Source organism: Protobothrops mucrosquamatus, unplaced genomic scaffold (assembly GCF_001527695.2).
Source record: "Protobothrops mucrosquamatus isolate PMUCROS unplaced genomic scaffold, P.Mucros_1.0 scaffold570, whole genome shotgun sequence".
Classification (NCBI taxonomy): Eukaryota; Metazoa; Chordata; class Lepidosauria; order Squamata; family Viperidae; genus Protobothrops; species Protobothrops mucrosquamatus.
This window is the reverse complement of record NW_015386872.1, coordinates 9,781-30,464: the sequence shown is the minus strand read 5'-3', so window position 1 is coordinate 30,464 and position 20,684 is coordinate 9,781. Positions and strand designations below refer to the sequence as shown.

General features: G+C 63.0%; 3 protein-coding genes across 3 annotated transcripts; 1 reads left to right on the top strand and 2 right to left on the bottom strand.

The window, feature by feature from the left end:
- The first annotated feature begins 313 nt into the window (after positions 1-313).
- On the top strand, positions 314-7,054 carry FAM160A2 (family with sequence similarity 160 member A2). Its single transcript, XM_015817305.1, has 11 exons — positions 314-454; positions 665-1,276; positions 2,422-2,580; positions 3,165-3,251; positions 3,588-3,755; positions 4,016-4,095; positions 4,478-4,647; positions 4,794-5,702; positions 6,104-6,282; positions 6,380-6,542; positions 6,759-7,054. Exons 1-11 carry the CDS (start codon positions 314-316, stop codon positions 7,052-7,054), a joined length of 2,964 nt encoding a protein of 987 aa, XP_015672791.1.
- Positions 7,055-7,725: 671 nt separating this feature from the next.
- CUNH11orf42 (chromosome unknown C11orf42 homolog) lies at positions 7,726-11,288 on the bottom strand. Its single transcript, XM_015817290.1, has 3 exons — positions 11,217-11,288; positions 8,443-9,148; positions 7,726-7,859 (listed from the first exon to the last, which is right to left on the bottom strand). Exons 1-3 carry the CDS (start codon positions 11,286-11,288, stop codon positions 7,726-7,728), a joined length of 912 nt encoding a protein of 303 aa, XP_015672776.1.
- A 4,479-nt stretch (positions 11,289-15,767) lies between these two features.
- Positions 15,768-20,663, bottom strand: LOC107288662 (ankyrin repeat domain-containing protein 50-like). Its single transcript, XM_029284403.1, has 4 exons — positions 20,272-20,663; positions 19,137-19,390; positions 16,082-18,751; positions 15,768-15,913 (listed from the first exon to the last, which is right to left on the bottom strand). The coding sequence occupies exons 1-4, from the start codon at positions 20,661-20,663 to the stop codon at positions 15,768-15,770; spliced, it is 3,462 nt and encodes a 1,153-aa protein (XP_029140236.1).
- Between the last annotated feature and the right edge of the window lie 21 nt (positions 20,664-20,684).

The following is a 20,684-nucleotide window of genomic DNA, read 5'->3' as shown; positions in this document are numbered from 1 at the left end:
CAAAGGGCTCTGAATCGTTTGCCCGACAGCTGCCCGACAGCTGCATCTGCCCCCTTCCTTGACTGGCGGGTCTGCTTTCCAGAGTTCTGATTGTCCAGCCCTGGAGGGTCTTCTGCACAAACAGTTGGGATCCCCCTCCGCCCCCCACACAGCCCATTTTCTGTCTCTTGTGTCTGCAGCTTGGCACCACCTCTGTAGCAACATGGATGCCCCAGCCAGGAGACTGGCGGCTTCTCACCTGCTCTGCCTCACCCGAGGCCACCTTTGACCTGCCTGCAGCCCCCTCCCCTCCCGGTTGTTCTGGCCCCTCCCCATGGAGAAGATGAGCTGGCTGAGCAAACTGAACCCCCGAGCAGCAGCTGGGCCGAGGGCGAGCCGGGGTGCCAGCCTGCAGGGCCCGGTGATGGCGGACCCCGAAACCTGCCTGATGGTCTTCAAGAACCACTGGGCTCAGGTGAGTGACTCAGGTGAGTGGCTCAGGTGAGCAGCTTTGGGCAGCCAGGGGCAGCGCGAAGGGGCAGTGGAGCACAGAGGGCCACAGCCAGCGTGTGTGGAGCAGACTGGATGGATGGGCAAGAAACCCTCCCCAAGTCAGGGCACCCCCTGGGATGGGTCTGGCCCAGTGGGGGACGGACCCAGCCCGACACATTTCCTCTCTGGGCAGGTGCTAAGGATCCTGGAGAAGCGCGGGCCCCACGTGGCCCCGGGGTCTGCGGATGACCTGAGCGCCGTGCGCAACAACACCTACCAGATGGTTACCCTGCTGGCAGAGGAGCGCCCGCGTGCCGAGCCGGCGATGGGGCCCGTTTTGGAGTTTGCGGTCTCGGAGAACGTGCTGGAGCACCTGTTGGGCTGGCACCTGCAGCGGGAGGTGCCCGAGGAGCGCAAGGTGGAGCTGCTGAAGCTATTCGAGATGCTGATCAGCCAGGCCCACCAGCCGCTCCTGCGCCAGAAGGCCGTGGTGGCACCCCTGCTGCGGCTGCTGGCCCTGTGCGCCGAGCCGGCCTCGCCCCTGCTGGAGACCAGCCTGGTGCTGCTGCTGAACCAGCTCTGCGTCTCCGTGGCCCGGGAGCCCCCGCTGCTGGAGCTCTTCTTCCACAGCCCCTCTGAGCAGGGACCCCCCCACCTGCTCCTCTTCTCCCTCCTCATCCCCTTCATCCACCACGAAGGGGTCGTGGGCCAACAGGCGCGTGACGCGCTGCTCCTGCTCATGGCCGTGTCGTCCGGCAGCCAGACTGTCGCCCGCTACATCACCGAACACTCCTACTTCTGCCCGGTAAGGCCGCGGGAATCGCCCTCCCAGTATTTTTTTCCCTGCCAGCCCAGGGGAGGTGCCATTTGCCCATTGCCCTGCTGGTTTGGTGGGCACCTGGCTGCCTTTCAGAGCCTTCGTTGGCTCCTGCAAGGTAGGCCTACCGCTTTCCTACCAAATTCAACGTTCGCCTCGTGGCAGTATCTTTTATTTGTTATTTTTAACAGCTGTTCTAAAGTGATTAAGTTAATCCCGTTATTTTTTCAGGCTTCTACATTATTTTGAGCTGAGGTTTCGGTTATATTTGTTACCCCAGAGCTGTTGCTATAGAGTGGTGAACCAGTTTTAGAAACAAATGTGGGCACCCAGAATTGCAGGCTGTGGAGGGAGGAGGAGAGGCTTAAAATGTCAGGCCAGAAATAGCAAAGATGCTGCTCGTGGTCTCTGGGCTGTGGTTCCTCCATGTGGTCATTTGGCAGTCTATGCCAGGAGTGGCTGGGTCAGTTGGCAGGGCTGGCATGCTATGCTGGCTCTGTGCTCGCCTGACTGTGCCCGCCTGACGGACGGTGCGGGGACTGAGCAGCTGTGGAGGCACGTCCTGCAAAGGGGGGGGCCAGCTGGCTCCAGCAGTCAGCCCACACAGGCATTGGCAGGGGGTGTTGACTGCCCGTTTGCCCCCCCTCCTCCTCCAGATGAGTGCAAAGGAGGAGGCTTGGCACGCCCTGCAGGGCCCTGTGCAGCTTCTTGCCCCTGGTTGGGCACCGGGACACACGAGCTCTTGAGCTGGGCGGGGGGCAGCTCCCATCAGCATCCTCGGTGGAAGGAGAGAGTCACTCTTTGCTGCCTGGGGAGTTTTAGGCGGGCAGAAATCAATAAAGCCAAAGCTGTTTCACAGAGGGGATAGGGCTGCTGTCTGCACTGGGGGGGGGCTGTTCCGTCTCTCCCCCCCGGTTCCCATCCGCCAGATGGACGCAGGCAGGCAGGCAGGCAGGCAGGCGGGCAGCTGGTCCAGCCCCGTCCGTCCTCATGCAGCCGTGCGGAGGCTCTCTGCGGCGTTCTTCTCTGTCCTGGGAATCAAAGACCTGGCCCAGTTTTAGATAACCTGCCTTGATAACGGCTGCCCCCCTCCCTCCCCCCCCACTCTGACAGGAGCTTCCATCCCCACCCAGGTCCTGGCCACGGGACTGAGCGCCCTGTACTCCTCGCTGCCCCGCAAACTTGAAGTCCGTGGGGACGACTGGCACTTCCTGCGCCGGGAGGACTGGATCGGGGTCCCGTCCCTCGTCCTGTTCATGAACTCCCTGGAGTTCTGCAATGCGGTCATCCAGGTAAGGCTGCTGTCCGGCAGAGAGAGCCGGGGTGGGTGGGTGGGGGGAGAGAAGGGCATCCAGTAGCCGCCTCAAACCCTGAGCAGGTCTCGCCCAGAAGGTGCCGCCTGGAGGGCTGAGCAGAGTCCTGAGATTCGGCTCTTGTGGACTCTGGAGGAATGTGGGAGCAGTAGCCCCCCAAGAGCAGCTCAGAGGTGTGCGGTGTGGGGGGGCTCTGTGCTAAGGCCCTGTGCAAACAGGGCTGGGCACCCCCTCTGTTGGGGCGACCTTCACTCGTACGTTGGCCTCTGTGGATCCTGCCCCTCTCAGGTTTTACCCAGGGTCCCTTTCCACTTTCCTTGCTGCTGCCCCCCCTGCAGGCAGAACACCAGGCCATTCTTCCAATGAGGCCCCTGATGTGGGGGGAGCGAGCTTATGGGAGGGGCAGCTGCCCTTCCTGAGGTGTTTTGGCCAGGCCCAGGGTGACTGGATTTCACCTGTTGAGTGTGGGACTTCCCCAGCTGCTCTGAGCTGTTTCTCCTCTTGGGGGGGGGGAGTCCTGGCTGGGCACCCCTTCTGACTCCTCCTGCCCCTTTTCCTTGCAGGTGGCCCACCCGCTGGTCCAGAAGCAGCTGGTGGACTACATCCACAATGGGTTCCTGGTGCCGGTTATGGGCCCGGCTTTGCACAAGGTGAGGGGCGGGTCTTCTCTCCCTTTCAAAGGGGGGCTGATGCCCCCTGGGTAAACTGCCTTGCCCGCGGTTGGATTTATGGCAGCAGGGGGCAGGGGGGGGAGGGCTGCCTTTGGCCGGGCACCTGCTGCTTTGTCCGTGGGTGTGATGAGACACCCGGAGCTCCTGCCAAAGATGAGCTATCGCGGTGTGTGTGTGTGTGCCAGCGCCCGAGGGGAGATGGGCATCTTCTCCCCCCCCCACTGGGTCAGCCGCGTCCTCCAGCTGCAGAGTCCAGGGGTAGGGGGCCTGGGGGGCAGGGGGGGGCAGCCTTTGCTGAGGTCCCTCCGTCTGCAGACGTCCATCGAAGAGATGATCGCCAGCACGGCCTACCTGGACCTCTTCCTGCGCAGCGTCAGTGAGACGGCCCTGCTGAAGACCTTCCTGCGGTTCCTGCTGCTCCATCACCACGACAACAGCACCATCCTCGACACGCTGGTGGCACGGATCGCCAGCAACTCCCGGGTGAGGCGGCCAGCCTGGCCTGGGCACTGTGGGGGGGGGGAGCACATGGTCGGGAGGAAGATGTGAAGGCTGAAAGCAGTCCCCCAAATCAGTCTCCAGAAGAGAGACCCCCTTCAGCTCCCCCCCCCAAGGAGCAGCAGCTCAGGGTTGCAGGAAGGCCGGCCCTGAAGGGAGGGGCTGGGGGCCTTTGCCTAGTTCAGTGGGGGGAGGTTCAGGGTGGGCTTCTTTCTCTCATCCTCCCCTTCTCCTTGTTCCCCCAGCTCTGCATGGTCTCCCTCAGCCTCTTCCGGACTCTGATCAGCCTCCACTGCGAGGACGTCCTGCTGCAGCTGGTACTGAGGTACTGGGGGCTCCTTGCAGGGGGGGGTCCCTGGCGGAGGGCTCGCTCTGCCCAAGGCAGGTGGGGGCAGAGAGGCCTTCTTTGTGGGGAAGGGGAAGCCAAGGTCCCCCCAGCAGTGCTGAGGCCAGAAGAGGAAGGTCTGCCCGGCATCTCTTTGGAGGGGTGGCAGAAAAACGACTCCCTTAGAACAGCTGCCCGGGCGCCCCTTCGCCTGCTTGGCATCTTTGGGTGGGGAGCGCCCCCTGGTGGGCCTCCAGCACACTGCAGGTTTAGCTCATCTTCTTGGCATCTTTGGGTGGGGCGCGCCCCCTGGTGGGCCTCCAGCACAGTGCAGGTAGTGCTCTTTACTCTTTACTCATGAGCTGCTGTTTCCTCCTCGTAGGTACCTGATCCCCTGCAGCCACGTCATGCTGAGCCAGAAAAGGGCAGTCAAGGAGCTGGACCTGTATGGCAAGGCCGCTGCCAAGTTCCTCTCGCTGATCCCTCGCTGCTGCTGCCCGGAGAGCCTGCCCGCCCCCGAACAGGAGGAGGAACGCGCAGCCTGGTCCAAGGGTGAGGCTAGGGGGGAGAGCCTAACCAACAGGGATCCCTCCTGGTGGGTCTCTGCCTGTACATGCAGAGCCCCTCCTGCTGAGGACGGGGCTCTGTCCAGAGCGGCTTTGTGACCTTGGCTGACCCTCCCTCATCCGTGTCCCCAGGCCACGGCAGCCCCAGCGTGGACTCTTCTTCCGTGGTGACCGTCCCCAAGCCCTCCACGCCGTCTCGCATCTCCTTCTTCACCCGCCAGTCCAGCTTCGGCATGGAGGCCACCAGCCCCACGCCCCGCTCTCCAGGGACGCCCACGGGCAGCCCTGGCCACCGTCCCGGCAGGTGGGAGGAGGTCTCGGAGCTGGAAGGGAACTACCTGGAATACCTGCGGGATGCGCGGCTCAACATTGACCACTGCGTCCGTGCCTGTCGCGTCTGGTCAGCCCCCTACGATGGGGAGGAGCCCAATGCGGGCAGCTTAGGTCCGCCTCCGGATGCCTCGACAGCCAACACATCCGTCCATCCCAGGGGGCCCCCGCCAGACCCTGCACCTGCCTCCCCCCGGACTAAAAAGCGGGGAGCGAGCCTAGAAGGGGGCCTTGCTGGTCTTCCACCCGGCACTGCCCCACCTGCGGACACCAAAGACAAGCACCCGCTGCTTAACGGGGCCCACCTGGACGCTGGCATCAAGAAGGGCCGCTGGTGCCCGCCTGAGAACCTCTTGGAGAACGGGTCGGTCCTGTCCCCCGGCCCTTGGGAGGGCGCCTCCTGCCTGGACTTGCCTGTGGCTGAGGGGCTGAGCCAGGCCCCCCTGGAGAACGGGGGGCCGCTGACGGTTGAGGAGTTCCATCGGGAACTGTGTCAGCTACAGGACGAGATGGCCAATGGGGGCCGAGCCGAGGAAGACCCTGGGTCAGACCCGGCCCCCGAGCCTGAACCGCTTTCCCGGGAGGAAGAGGAAGCCTACCACCACTTCTGCCCCGAGGGCTCGGCCCCCGCCCCGCCTGCTGACCCCCTGTCCCAGATCATCAGCAGCCCCCCCCGGTCCTCGGGGCAGCCTCCCAGCCAGCCTTTCACCGGTGAGTTTCTTTCTCCAGGACCCCCGGGCGGTGGTTTTCCCTCCCGCCTTGTGCTGTCGCCCGGCCTGTCCGTCACGCTGGCCCCCCAGGGAAGATTCTCGCAGGCCTTGGTGCTGTTTGTTTCCTAAACGGCCCTTTTAAGGGAAGCGGCTGCCTGGTCAGTTGGTCAGGGCTCTCCTGGGTTGCAATCAACGAACCGGTTCACAATGGCTCTGAACCATTACGGGAGAGCGAAGGGAAGGGGCCCTTCCCATCTCAGGCTGCCTCTCGGGTCCAGGGTGGGCTACCCAAGAGGCAGGATTGGCCCCCTTCCCGCCCCTGAGCCCTCTTGTGCAGCAGCCCAGGGTCTGGGGAGGGCCCGTGCCTCGCCCCACCCGCCTGACGGCCACCTGTGTCCGCAGGCCCCTTCCTGGGCATCCTGCTGGCCAAGCTGGAGAACATGCTGCAGAATTCGCTCTACGTCAACTTCCTGCTGACGGGGCTGCTGGCCCAGCTCGCCTGCTACCCGCAGCCCCTCCTGCGCTCCTTCCTGCTCAACACTAACATGGTCTTCCAGCCCAGCGTCAAGTCCCTCCTCCAGGTAGCCCTGCGGCCAGGGGGGAGGGGCGCCCCAGGCTCTCCCTGCAGACAGAAGGGGGCTGAGGGCCTGGCTTCTTCTCCCCCCCCGCCCCCGGCAGGTCCTGGGCTCCGTGAAGAACAAGATCGAGGGCTTTGCGGCCAGCCAGGAGGATTTCCCGTCGCTCCTCTTCAAGGCCAGGAAGTACCTGATTGCCCGGGCCAGGCCGGACGGCCCCGACGCCACCAACCCCTTGCCTCCCCTGCGCCGCCCTGAGGCCCTCGGTGAGCCAGGCGGGGCCCTTGGCGAGGGGCAGAAAGGGCGCCTGGGGAGGGGCCGCCTTTTGGGGGTGGCTGGGGGGAAGGGGAGGGGTTCTCCTGGGGTGCCTTGCTTGCCGGGAGGGCTGCCAGGGCCAGGCGCTCAGTGGCCCTGGCGAGGCTTGGCTTTCGCCCGCTGGCCGTGAGGCTGCCGGTCTTGACCCGTGCCCACTCTCCCGCCAGTGAAGAGCCGGAAGCCCACCATCGGGGAGCTGATCATGCGCCACACCAACAGCCCCACGCGGGCCCGCCAGGCCGCCCAGCTGGCCCTGCAGCACGTGCGCGAGGGCCAGGTGCTGCAGGCGCTCTCGGGCGGCTCCCTCTTCCGCAGCTCTGCCGAGAAGCAGAGCGAAGCGCTGCGGGTGAAGAACGGCATCTACTGCGCGGTCGTCTTCAGCGAATTCCTCAAGGAGCTGGCGGCCATCGCCCAGGCCCACGCCGTCACCTCGCCCTTCCTGCTGGAGCCCCCCCCGGAGTGACGCCCCGCCATCTCTCCTCCCCTGGCTCCGCGGCCTGCCAGGCCCACCGGTTGGGGTGGGGCCCCCGCAGGGAGCCCCCCCTTTTTAAAACTCCATACCAGGACATGGACCTTTTTAATTTATTGGGAATGAATGTTTTTTTTCTGGAAAATTTGTTTGTTGCAATATATACATATATATATATATATATACATACATATATATATATAAGAAGCTGCCTCTGCCTGCCCTCCGCGGTGTGTCTGTGTCTTGGGTGGAGCCGCCCCCTCGCCCGCCCGTATGGGGGTCCTTGGGCAAGGTGGTCTCCATGCCCAGCGCTCTCTCAGCCCTTCTCCCTCTCTCTAGCCCTGGGCCTCTGGGAGGGGCAGCTTACGCCAGAGCAGGGACCCTCTTGCTCTTTTCTTTTCCTACTGGGGGGGGCACCTCAAGCTCCCCAACAGGGCTTTGCGCAGCTGGGCTGTATAAGGCCCCTCCCCCCCGGTGCCAGGTTGCCAAGGATCCGAGACCGGACCCATCACAGGGCTGATCTTTCCTGTCCTCCGGGGCCTCGGCTGGAGGGACCCTGCTGCCCCCCATCTGGGGAACAGCCCCCCCAGCCAGGCCAGAGTCTGGGCATTGCTGCATGCGAAACAAGGCAATTTATTGCAGGGGGGGGGCTGCTGCCGTCCACATCACTCTTCCGTGTCGCTCTCGGTGGCTGCGATGCTCTGTAGGAGGGGCAGGGACATGCAGTGCCTCTCGGGGTCAGCCAGGCCGCCGCAGAAGAGCCCCAGCCTGGGCCGTCGCTGCCTGAAGGGCCACTTCCCTGTGGAGATGCAGAACAAGGAGGGGGGGGGTCCTGGCAGGAGTCCCCCAGGAGTCTCCCCCCTCCTGAGAATCCCAAATCCTCCTCCTCCTCTTCCAATCTGAGTCGGTCACCAGGACTGGAGGCTTATTCTCCCAAGCTTCCTCATTCCTCCTAATTCCTCCTCTTTGTACTCCCCTCTGCATAGCCCACACTCCCTTCTGGCACTGATAATGTACCCTAGTTGGGTCATGAAACGTCTGCAAGTAAACAAACAAGATCAAAGCTCACCTAGGACCCGACAGTTGTCGTCCTCCCCCCTTCTCCTTCCCCCATCTTCCTATACATGGAGTGAGCAGGTGGGCCTTGCTCTCTGGCTGTGCTAGAAGAGGCCCTCTGGGCTCCAGGGAGGAGGAGGAGCTGGGTGGCCCTTCGCCCCGGCAGCCCAGGGGAGGAGAGCCTGCCGTGCAAGCTGGCTGAAGCCCTCCTAAGATCTAGGGCAAAACAGACCCTTCTGGGTTTAGTCTTCTGGGCAGGGCGGGAAGCCAGTGACTCCATCCTCGCTTTGGGGGAGGTGGGGGGCAGCTTCTCCCCATTTCCTCACCTGTCACTGTCCGCAGGGGCCTGCCCAGGGCCCTCCACCGCTTGCGCAGGGCCAGGCCCTCTCTGGGCAGGGGGCCCTCCAGAGCCTTGGCTGGGGGAGAGGCCTCCAGCATGGCCATCCTCACCCAGGCTGCCCTGGCAGGCAGGCTGTGGCCCATGGGCTTCTGGGAGCCCAGCACGCCTTTGTGGCTGAGGGTGAACTTGAGGCAGGAGAAGGCCACCGGGAGGGGCTGCTCCCGGATGAAGTGGCGGTGCTCGGCCTCCTGGGTGACGGCCAGCGAGAGGCTGCTGGCGTAGAAGACCTCGTGCACCACGTAGAGGCTGCTCTGGGAACGCAGCCACGGCAGGTCCGGGCGCAGGGCCACCGTCCCGGGACGCAGCGCCAGGAAGGCCACCTTCTTATGGACGCCAGCCAGGCACAGGCGGATGTGACGCAGGGCCCCGTCCACCAGCCGCGTCTCCTCATAGCGGGACTCGCCCCTCACCCGTGCGCTGTACTCGCGGGTGCAGTGGGTCAGCTCCCTTGGGGCTGGGCCCCCGGGCAGCAGGCTCTCCAGGGGCCCGATGGGCACCAGGCAGCACTGCCTGCGCAGGAGGTTCTGCCCCAGCTGCGGCTTCTTGATCAGCACCGTCAGGAGGTCGTAGGAGGCGGCATCTTCCAGGAAGGGTACCGGCACCACAGTGGGCCCGAAGCGCTCCTCAATGACCTATGGGGAGACAGAAGGGGAGGGCGTTCCAGGGAGCGCGGCCTTCCCTGCCTTTGGAGAGCAGGAGTGTTGCCCCATCTCTTCTGCAGGCATGCTCAAAGAGAGGGGCGAGCAAGGAAGGACGGGCCCTGGACCCAGATGGGCAGGGAGGGGGCCACAAAGGGTAGGGGGTGTGACGGGCAGGGGAAAGATGCCACTGCTCAGTCCATGTCAAGAGAAGAAGCAACCCCTGGAGCCCGAACCTTCTGTGGGAGCCTGTGGACCCCCCCCCACTTGGCCGGAGGGGATTCAACAGGACGCTGGGATTCTGCTTCTGCTTGCTGGAAAACGAGAGGGCCGGCCTGACCTTGGAGGAATTTTTGAACCTTACGGACTGGGCCAAGTGAGTTTTCCAACATGAGGTTTGGGCTGTTGAGTTCTCCCAAGATTGCCTTCCTCTGCGATCTGCTCCTCCCGGGATGGCATCTTCCACATCTCCTCAGCCACTTGCATCCTTATCCCGATGCTCTTTGCTGGACCCGCGTGCTCAGAGGCCGACATGCATGCTGGCGTTTTTGTGCCCTCATGCAGAGAATTTGGCCTCCCTGGGACACGCAGATGGCCCGTTCCCGTCCTGCAGTTATGTGCCTGTCTCCGGGCGCCTCCCCCCCCCCCCCCGTCCCGCCCCTCAAAACGCAGGCCCCGACTTTGGTCTCCTGCTCTTCTCTGGGCTCTCGGCTCCCACCGTTACAGGATTCAGCTTAAAGCCTCGCCGGCTCCCACCAGGCGTGGCCCTCCCTTGCCAGGTGCTGCCCTTCCCTCCTCCTCCCCCCCCATCTCACCTGATAGACCAGCTTTTCTCACCCTTGAAGATGTGTGGACTTCAACTCCCAGAATTCTATAGCCAGCAGGAATTCTGGGAGTTGAAGTCTCCTCTGCTTCAACTGACTGAGCTTAACGAACACCTTGATAGGCTGTCTGAGTGATGGGCTGCCGGGAGGAGCCTCAAGTCCCATCCCCTCCCCAGCCCTTCTCGTCCCTGCCTGCTTAGTGCCTGGCAGCTGCTCTTCTTCTGGGGCCCAGGAGGGTCTCGGCTGTGGGGGGAACCGGGCATCCCTTCCAGGCTCCGGGGTGGGAGTGGTCTTCTGCTGGGTCTCCTCCCTCCCCCTCTCTCCGTGCCCTGCTCCCTGCTGCCTTCTCTCCTGGGAGGCTCCTTGGTGCCCCTCCCTTGGCAAGTCCTCCCCCCTGTGCACAGGTCAACCATTCCCACCTCCCTTGATGGTTGAGCCAAACCAGGTATTAGTTTGACCTGGAGAAATGATCTTTCCGCAGGATCCATCCTGGGTCGGTCACCGGGACTGGAGGTGCCGCCTTCGGAGCTTTTGGACTCGTGCTAGACCCCACCCCCCCCATCCTCAGGGAACACCTCTCTAGCAGAGTGTGTGCTTTGGGCGGTTCTGTGTGTGATATTTATAGGGTGCCTGTTGTGTGTGGCTTTTTAGATGTTGATTGAAAAGCCACACAAAAGAGGCACCATACAAATATCACACACAGAACAGCCCAAAGCACACACTCTGCTAGAGAGAAGTTCCCTGGGGGTGGGGGGGTGGGGGTCCAGCATGAGTCCAAAAGCTCGGAAGAAGAAACCTCCGGTTCTGGTGACCGACCCAGATTGGATCCTTCAACATGATCCTGGGACACGCAGATTCGCCTTCGTGAATGATCTTTCTCTTCATCTGCGGCTGCCATCGTTCTAGACTGCATGTGCTTTTCTCTCCCCCGGACTCCCCCTCTCCTGAATTGATGGGTTTCGGAGAAATGTCCAGCAATCAAGGGAACCAAAGCATAAATGCATTCAGACCACACATTGGCTCACTCGTGGCCAAATGGACCCAGGTGTCCAGGGCTCTCTCCTGCCAAAGACAGCCCCCCCAGTTCCCTGCAGCTGATGAACCCCTCCCCGTCCAGGCCAAGGGGGAGCAGGGGTCTTGCAAAGCCCCTGCTGCTGCTGCTGCCCCGACCCACATCTAGGCTGGCCCCTTAGCCTGCTGGGGCACTGCCCTCCCCAGTGCCAGCTCTGCCCTCTCACCTTGTCCCGGATCAGTTCCCAGTTGGCGTCTGCCTCGCTGATCTTGAGACTTGGGGTCCCTCCGCTGTCCATCTTGCCTGCTGTGGGGCTGCCCCGTAAGGCATCTGGGGTGTGTGTGTGGGGTGGGCTGGGCCACAAGGGAAGCCAGGAGAGATTGGGGGGAGCCAGTTGGGGAGGGAGGAGGGGTTTCCCCCAGAGTCCTGGAGGCAGCAGGGCCAGGGCAGCAGCACAGAAGCTCACCTGGCCTGTGACGTCACAAAGAAGGCTCTGCTTGCATCATCTGGGCGGGAGGAGGAGGAGGAGGAGGAGGAGGAGGAAGCAATGCCCTTCCTCTGCTATGGGGGGGGGAGGGCTGCGGCCACAAAGTCTGGGAAATGATGTGGAGAGCCAGCCCTGCGAGGTAGGCCAAATGAGACAACTGACTCCCCAGGGCTGGGCAAAACTCCATTGATTGATATCGGCCTCAGTAACAGAATCTCGAAAGCCTGACTGCACTAGCCCATCGCTGCCTCTTTGGTCCCCAGGAAGCAGCCAGTCTCAAGTTCCCATCCCTCCCCGAACCCCAGTAAATTCAGGAAATAGGAAATGCTCACCCAGCCTGTGTGTGTGTGTATGTGAGAGAGAGGGATATAGTAGACAGACAGACAGATAGATAGATAGATAGATAGATAGATAGATAGATAGATAGATAGATAGATAGATAGATAGATAGAAATTTTCTGCTCAGCAGGCCTCTGGGATTCGTGTGGATGGTTCTCTTTAAGATGGAGACACCTGAGGGGTCCCCTCTTCCCAGTCACAGTGGTTGGGAAGAAACCCCTTTGGGAGCAGCCCCTTCTGTAGATACGGAGGTGCCAGCCACGAGGCTTTAAAGGTGGCATCCAGAGGCAACAGAGCACCATTGCAGGTGGCACATCCGGGAAGCGAGGCATGCCTGAGCTGCTGCCCTCTGGACCAGCCGCAGCTTCGGAACGGTCTTCAAGGGCGGCACCACCTAGAGTGCATTGTGCTAGTCTGGACCGGAGATGAGTAAGGCACACGTGTGTGTGGCCTGGTCAGGTTGGCCAGGTGAATTGCGCCTGTGCTGCCCTCTCCTCAGGCGGGGAGGCTCTCTGCTCGCCTGGGCTACTGGCCTCCCTCCCCTGGCACATCGGGGGATGCTCTTTGGTGCTGGCATTTTAGCCGTGCCAGGATCAGCTGGCACAGCTGCTGTAGGGCTGCAGAAGAGGAGCAGTTGGGCACGGCGGCAGCGAGAGCTGGCTGCCCTCCAGCAGGCCGCGTGGGTGGCACAAGGGACGCTGCTGCCACTCTCCTGCAGCTGCACCAGCTGGCAGCCCTCACGCTGTCTGTTGGCAGCCTTGGAGCCCCACTGCCGATGGGGCTGGCTCTGGAGACGGCTGCCCTGCTCGCCCCCTCGCTGGCCTGGGCTCCCCTGGGTCCCTCTGGGGCACCAGTCCTGGGAGGCTTTGGCCCAAGGAGGGCTCCCCAGCCTCCTGCCCAGACGGAGGGACGGAAGAACCTCGACACCACCCTGGCAAGGCGGTTCCTAGCTCTGCCCTCCAGGATGGCCTCTGGCTGCTGTGGGGGAGGCTGGCCAAAGGGGGAGAGCAGCCCTGCAGATGGGTGGGCCTTGGGGCCCCCCAGAAAGGCCAGGCCCTCGCAGGCAGCAAGAGTGAGCTGATCCGAACTCAAGTCTTGGAAAGCAGGCACAGGCCACAACCGGCCGGGAATGCAAGGCTGCTCACAGGCTGACCTGAGATGGGCCGTGGGGCAGCTCCTCCTCTCCTTCAGGCTCCATGCTGCCCCACCCAGCTCTGGGGGGGGGTCTTCCTCAGGCCCTGCACAGGGGCTCCACTGCAAGCCCCTCCCCAGAAGGCATCCTGGTGCTGATCAGGTGGGAGCTACCCCCGGGCGCCTGCTGAGAACACCCCAAGTAAGGGGGCAGGCAGAAGGCCGCCTCTGTGGTAGCCCCCCCCTTTGAAAAAATCTCTCCCTCCTTGTTCCCTGTGGTCCAAGCGATCCCTTGCCGCTGTGGCCTGGGCTCACGGTAGGCCCCATCCCAGGAAACCCTGCCCGTTGCTCGTAAGGCACTCTGGTGTGTGTGTGTGTTGTGGTTTGCACACCTGTTGTTAATGGTTGTCCCTGTTTGTGTGGCTGACCCAGAGGAGCTTCTTCAAGAGGCAATGGGACTCGGTTTCCCCTTGAAGAGGCCTCCCTGAGTGGGGGGCGGGAGGGCGGTTTCTGCGATTGTCGGCTGAAGGTTGCCGGTCCTTAGCCTGCCTCGCTCCTCACGGGCTCTGATGCAACCAAGCAGGGATAACCCAGAGGTGCTTTTCCCAGAGGCCACTGGGATTGGGTTCTCCCGGAAGATGTTTCGATTCTCATCCAAGAAGCTTCTTCAGTTCTTGAAAAAGCACCTTTGGGACGACCATGACCTGGATGACTGAGAATCTCCACAGACATTTAGCTGTGCACAGAACTGGAGAAGCGTCTTGGATGAGAGGCGAAATGCCTTCAAGGCGAAACAAAGGAAGCCCAGTGGCCTCCGGGAAAAGCACAACCCTGCTTGGTTGTTATCAGAGCCCGTGAGGAGCGAGGCAGGCTAAGAACCGCCCTCCTTCCGCTCAGTCAGGGGGCCCCAGGCAAAAGGCAAGCGGGGCGGTGGTGGAGGAACAACACCCCCAGGTGGACTCGGCCCCCAAGCTTCTAGACCCCAGAGAGGTGGACGTGTGGTCGGCTCATCTGTTGTGTAGCAAAACAGCACAAAGCACAACCTGCCCTTCTGTTTGGGCCCTGCTTGTCCATGCTAGAATTGGTGGCCTGTGGCAAGGAAGCAGCCACAGCTTCATGGAGCAGCTGGTTGCATCTCTTGGGCAGGATGTCCCTCCCGACGCCTAGCCTACGCCAGCTCCTTTACAGCCCTGGCCTGGCCTGGCGCAGGAGAGGGTCTGTTCTCCGTGTGCCTTTAACTGAAGCCCTGGGGCAAGACGGCCTTTTGAGCTGTGTTGGGCCTCAGCCCTTTCCGAAGGCTCCTGGATTCTCAGTGGGCCTCTGCGTTGGGTGGGTGTTGAGGGTGCCCAGAGGGGTTGTGCCCACCCACCCTCCCCACTTTCTGGTCCTTCTTCCTCCTCTCCTTCCCCCAGGACCCCCGACAAACCAGGCGACAGGAACACCAGCGTTGGCTGAACCTTTATTGAGGTCTGCTCCTCCACATAACAATAACAATAACTTTATTGTCACTTTGAACGTACACCAATCGGCATACACCAAAATGAAATTTCGTTGCATGCATCTCTGGTGAAATGGCCGCCTTCCCTGCCCCTCCCCCTCCACAGCCAGATCGAGGGAGAGGGTCTCATCTGGAGCTGCAGGTGGGTTGGCTGAGAGCGCCCAAGGACAGAGGCCCACCTGGCAGGTGCCCGATCCCATGCCAGCACGGAGGGCTGCAGCACCCGGGAGGCGAAAGAGGCCTCCCCAGAGGCAAAGGGCGAATAGCGCCCAGTCCAAGGAGCGGGCAGACAGGACCATCCAGCACAGTGGAGGCTGTGAGGATGTCCTGGTTCTCTGCTGCTCCTATGGAACTGGGCCTGGGCAGATGGACTTGGGCAGGATCAGGCAGCCAGCCAGCATTTTCTTCCTCTTGGGGCACCCCAGAGTTTCCACGCAAATGGCTGACTGACATCTGGTGGGAGCCGCTTCCCCACATCTAGAGATTGCTTGGGCAGAGAGCACCAGAGGAAGGAGCCTCGCCCCTATTCTTTTTGGATCACCCCCCCCAGGTAGTCACGCTTAAGGGCCTCATGGTGGTCAGAGAGCCCAGGGCAGGAGCCCTTCATCGCAGCATCCCCGGCAGATGGCTGCCTCCAGTGCCGGAGGGCTGCCCTCAAACAGCCAGAGGTTGAGGTTGTGGGGTAAGATCCCTCCCTTCTGGAGCTGAGCACCCCCCCACACACACACGGCACAGCAGACATTCAAAAGCACCCAGATGCTCCCTTCCGGCCTCGGCCACCAGGCCAGAGTCAGCAACTGAATCCACACGAGACCACAGATTAGTCGTGTAAAAGGCCTGGGTGATCTGTGTGATCCGGCACACTGTGTGAACAAGGCCATCATCTTAACCCAGAAGGGTGGTTCTTTTCTGCATAGCAGGTTGTGCGCATGCAGGCACTGTACGGTGTGCTAGCTTTAGGCTCGGCCTAGGTGCAGAAAGGCAGCCAGACCCCAGTTGCCTTTTACTGGCACAGCTGAGGGTCACCAGCCCCCTTTCCTGGGGGAGGCTCTCAGCTGCTGAGAGGAACATGACCCCCACATAGCCACAGAGCGTGTGATACCCGACACCACTGTAGCACTTCTGCCCCCTCCCTTCTTAGATGGGACCCACCTTTCCAAAGCTGGATGGGTCTTGGGGTGGACACCGGAGGTCCTAAAGAGGACCCCCCTCAGCATTCCTAGCCATGAGTGCCAAAGCACTGCGCCGAGGACCGCACCTCTCACTGACCAGTCACACCGGCCTGGCACTGGTGCCTGTGGAGACTCGCCCCCTTCCCCACATCAAAGGGGAGTTTCCTGCTTATAGTGATAGCCGCAAGTCGGGCCCTCAAACTGCAGCTTGATGGCTGCCTTACGGTGCAGGTGGGGGGCCAGCGTGTCAATGGAGATCTGGGCCCCCCTGGAGTCTTTGCTATGCTCGCCCCGAGCTGGAGAGGGCGGTAGCGCCAAAAGGCCTGGCCGGGGCCGATGGGGTGGGGAGTATCGCTGCATCTGCTGTGCCCCAGAGAGTGGGTCCAGGGGAATTATTTGGGGGGCAGCATGGGAGTGAAAAGTGGACGTTGTGGCTGAAGAGCCAGGGGAGGGCTGCGACTCACCAGTGGAACCCAGCCAGGCCGCAGGAGACTCGCCTCGCCTGCCTTGGGGGACGGGGCTGCTGGCCGAGCTGCTGGAAGACCCCAGCTGGGGAGAGGCTGGTCCCGGCCAGGCCCCATAACCTTCCATCAGCTTTAGCACGGCCTGGTGGCCCCGCTTGGCTGCCAGCCACCTGGGGGTGCGGCCTGACTTGTCCTGGACATCGGGGCTGGCCCCGTGCTCCAGCAAAACCTCCACCACATCAGCCCACCCTTCCTGCGCGGCCACCCCCAAAGCAGTGGCCCCTTGGCTGCAACTATGGTTGGGCTGCGCCCCCCTCCCTAGCAACAGGTGTGCAATGCTCCCATGGCCCTGCCAGGCAGCCAGGTGCAAGGCCGAGCGGCATTCCTTGTCGAGGGCATCCACGTCTGCCCCGTAGTTCAGCAGCAACTGGGTGGCCTCCCCCTGCCCCTGCCAGCAGGTGACGTGCAATGCAGTGCGGCCCTGGGCATCCCGCCCCTCCACCCTGGCCCCGTGTTCCAGTAACAATTCGGCCATCTCCACACAGCCCTCCAGCATCAGGAGGTACAGCATGGGACGACCCTCGGAGTCAGACAAGTTCACCTCTGCCCCCTTGCGCAGAAGCAGCTCGGCAGTGCTGTGGTGTCCGGCCAGCATAGCCAGAGACAAGGCCGAGAGCCCATCGTAGCCCTGGTGGTCGATGGGGGAGTAGTGCTCGAGCAGGAGCTGCACAGCATCCGTGTGTCCTTCCTGGGCTGCCAGCATCAGTGGGACGCGGCCGTCCTGGTTCGGCTTGCCTACGTGGGCTCCAGCCTCCAAAAGAGCTGCACATGTCCTGTGATGGCCCTGCCAGGCCGCCAAGTGCAATGGGGTCCAGCCCAGCCCATCTGGGCGGTTTTCATCCAAGCCCCGCTTTAGCAGAGCCTGGACAACGGCTTCGCTGCCCTGTCCAGCTGCAACACCCAGAGCAGTCCGGCCTTCACTGTCTAGGACATCTATGGTTGCCCCCCAAAGTAGCAAAGTCTCTACCACTGCCCGATGGCCCATGGAGGAAGCAGCCAAGAGTGGAGTGCAGCCTCTGGAATCAGCCTGGTCCACTTCGGCCCCTGCTTCCAGCAAGAGCTCCACGACGTCCACGTGGCCTTCATAGGCAGCTACCAGCAAGGGAGCCACGTTGTCCCAGTCGGCATGTCCCGGAGAAGCACCGTGATCTAAGAGAAGCTCTACGACCTTGGCACAGCCACGGCTCACTGGAATGCACAAAGCGGCCACCGAGAGGGCAGTCCGCCCATCCATGTCGGCGTGGTCAACACGAGCCCCATGGCTCAGCAGCAGAGCCACAATCCCTCCGTGACCCATGTAGGCAGCAGCAATGAGTGGCGTCCGCCCCTCAGAATCAGCCCGGTTGACATCTGCTCCGTGCTCCAACAGAGTGGCCACAATGTCCTCATGGCCACCCCAGGCAGCAGCCCTCAGTGCTGTTCTCCCCTCGGTATCAGCACAATCCACAGTGGCCCCAGCTTGCAGCAGAACACCAACGGCTTCGCTGTGACCGCCCCAGGCAGCCGCACGTAGAGCTGTCCAACCTTTGTGATCCGCACAATCGACCTTTGTGCCGTGGGCCAGCAGGCAAAGCAGGGCCTTTGTGTGTCCTTGGCGAGCAGCCAAGGTCATGGGGGTCTGTCCAAGGTGATCTGGGGCCTCTGGTTGCGCACCGTGTGTTAAGAGCAGCCCCACCACTTCATGGTTGCCGCTGTGGGCGGCACTAGCAAGCCAGGTGCGCCCGTCCACGTCCCGCTGGTTAACGCTGGTGCCATTTTCTAGTAGCATCCGCACAGAATCCTCCCGCTCCAAGGCTTGGTGCAGGGATGGGGCCGGCCCTCGCTCCCCCAGGCGAGCACCCGCCAGCACCAGCAGCTCCAGCACCGCTGGCTCCAAGGGCACCAGCAGCTCTGGCCCCAAGCAGCGCTCCACAGGCACCCGGCACCACACCAGCCACATCGCCAGCTGCCAGGCCTCAAGGCAGAGCTTGGCAGCCAGCAAGTGCTGGGCCAGTTCGATCACCTCCTCCGGGCTTAATTCCAGTGCCCGGCAGGAGGCACTTACGGCAAGCAGGGCGTGCCCTCGGGCCGGGCAGCAGTGGTACTTCCACGTACAAAGCTTGATGTCACAAAGCCACTCGGCAAAGCTGACATGGAAGAACATGCAGGTACCCCCAGGGCCCTCTTGAAGGAGCCCTGCCAAGGCTGCCAGATGGACCTGAAAGCTCTCCCAGAGAAGTGGACGGCACGTCCAGATGGCAGCGTGAAGCTCACGAGGCGTCAGCAGGCGAGGGGCTGCCAGCAGGGCCTCCAGCAGAGGGCGGATCAGGGCAAACCGTTTGTGTGGGAAGAGGCGCTGGCAGAGCCACAGGTACAGTCCAGAGAGCGTCCCTGGGATGTGACGGACCTCTTGCGGGGTGACCAACTCTTCCGCCACTCTGTCTAACACCTGTTCCAAGTACAGCAGGCAGCCGTTGCTCTTCAGGTGCAGCTGGGTCAGGGCTGTGGTCGTGTCCTGGCTGAAGCGCCGCCGGAGCGCCTCCTCCCGGTCCAGCCGGGCGAGGATGTAGTGTTGCACATCACAGATGATGGGTTCCCTCTGAAGGTCATCGAGGCACAGTTGTCGGAATCCTGCAGCGGAAGAGGCTGGATGAGACAATGGCCTACCCCGCCCTAGCTCCCTCTCACGGGGGCTGAGGGCCATGGGGCCCCGCAAGCAAAGAGCAGCCAGCATTCACGTGCCGGCTCTCCCACCCATTTGGCCCCTATTCTCAAGGGAGAGGCTGCCTCCATGTCGCCAGTAGCTGGTTTGCGAAGGGCACCGGGGTTAGTTTGACAGGGGTCACATCTGGGCAGAGAGGTCTCTTCTGTTTGCTCTTCAGTTCCCCCCTCCTCCCCAAGGACTGAAGAGTCAAGGACCCCCTCCATGGAAAGCTCTACCCTAAGGGGGCCCAGGACAGCTGCAGCACCTCTGTGGCAAGAGCCGCCCCCTCCCCCACCCCAAGGGCCTGCTCACCAGGGAAGAGGCGCAGGACCCCCTGGCTCTGGGAGTGGGCGCTGCAGACCAGGAGCAGCCAGGGGGGCAGCAGCCGCAGGTGGCTCCCCAGAAGTTGGGCAATGGACTTGCTGGGCCCTGGAGTGGGGCCTCTTTCTTCTTCCTCCTCCTCCTCTTCCTCCTGGCGATCTCTCTTGCCTGCATCCAAGGCATCCACCACGACCAGCAGAGGCTTTTGGGGGGGTGGCAGGTCCAGCAGGGGCAGCAGCACTGCTCTGGGGGGAGGGGAAGGGGGAGAGTTGAAGGGGGGGCAGGGGAGCCCCCAGTGTTCTGCAGCTGGAGCCTAGAGGCCTAGGCCAGGCACTGCTTGCGCCCAGCCTCAGGACCTCTTGTGGGTGCAGTTTAGCTTATATTTAGTTCATAAATTGAAAGCCATCTTTTGATGAAAGGAAACAGCGTTTGGACAGAGTCCAGAATGATAGGAAGCTTAAAACCAGAGGGCTGCAGGGACCGAGCCTGCCTCTTCCAGCCCCCCCCCCGGCCCTGCTTTGGCCACTGGCCCAGGGCCCCTTTGGCCACATGTGGGCCGAGCGCATGGCAGAGGCAGGGAAAGCGCATCCAGCCTAGGAATGCGGGTAGAAACGACACAGGAAATGCGCCTGCATCCTCTCTGCTCCTCCAGGAAACCCAGCACCAGTGTTGACCAGGCTGGCAATGCAACACCCCCTGCCCGCCCCCCCCCCGGAAGCTTTAAGAGCCAAGCCGCCCTGCACTGGTGGTGCTTCTGTTCCTGGGCACGAGAAGGGCCCTGGCTGACCTTTTTGGGTCAGGACGAACCCCATTCCCTGCCACTGCCCCCCCCCCAGCCATCCCCACGACTTCCAGACTGCACCTGGGGCAACCGAGGAAGCGGCTGGGAGCCCAGGCAGCCAAACAGTCTGGATGGCCGGAGGTGCTCTACAAAGCCCCCCATGAGATCAAGGCGGGGGGAGGGGCACCCTGCCAGGCCCCAATGTGCCTGGGAAGGCCAGCCGGAGCCCGGCGGGGGAGGAGGGGCTGCGCCCGGACCTCGCTTCCTCGGGCATCTCCTCTCTCCGGAAGGGCAGCCCGGGGGCTCCGAGGCCGTCCCGGGGCGGGGGAGCCGGGGGCCGCTTACCTGCGGAAGACCTCGTCCGGATCCTTGCACGCGGCGGCTTCTAGCGACCGGGGGGCGCCGCCCCGACGGAGGCGCTCGCGGTAGCCGGGCAGCAGCGGGCAGCGCTCGAGCTGCCGCACCAGCCGCGGCAGGAACCCGCGCGGGGTGCAGGTGGCGGCGGCGTCGTGCGCCTGGCAGAAGTGCCAGGCCAGGGCAGAGTCGCCCAGCGCCACCCGCAGGCCCGGCCCGGAGGTGGGCCACAGCGCCTCGGTGCACAGCGCCGTCTTGCCGCTGCCGGCGCCGCCCGTGACCAGCACCCCGCCGCCCCCCTCCAGGCTCAGCGCCAGCCGGCCCAGCGCCCACTCGCGCCCGTGGAAGGGCTTGCCCCGCAGGCGGCTCCCGGCGGGCTCCATGCGGGGCGAGCCTCCCCTGGG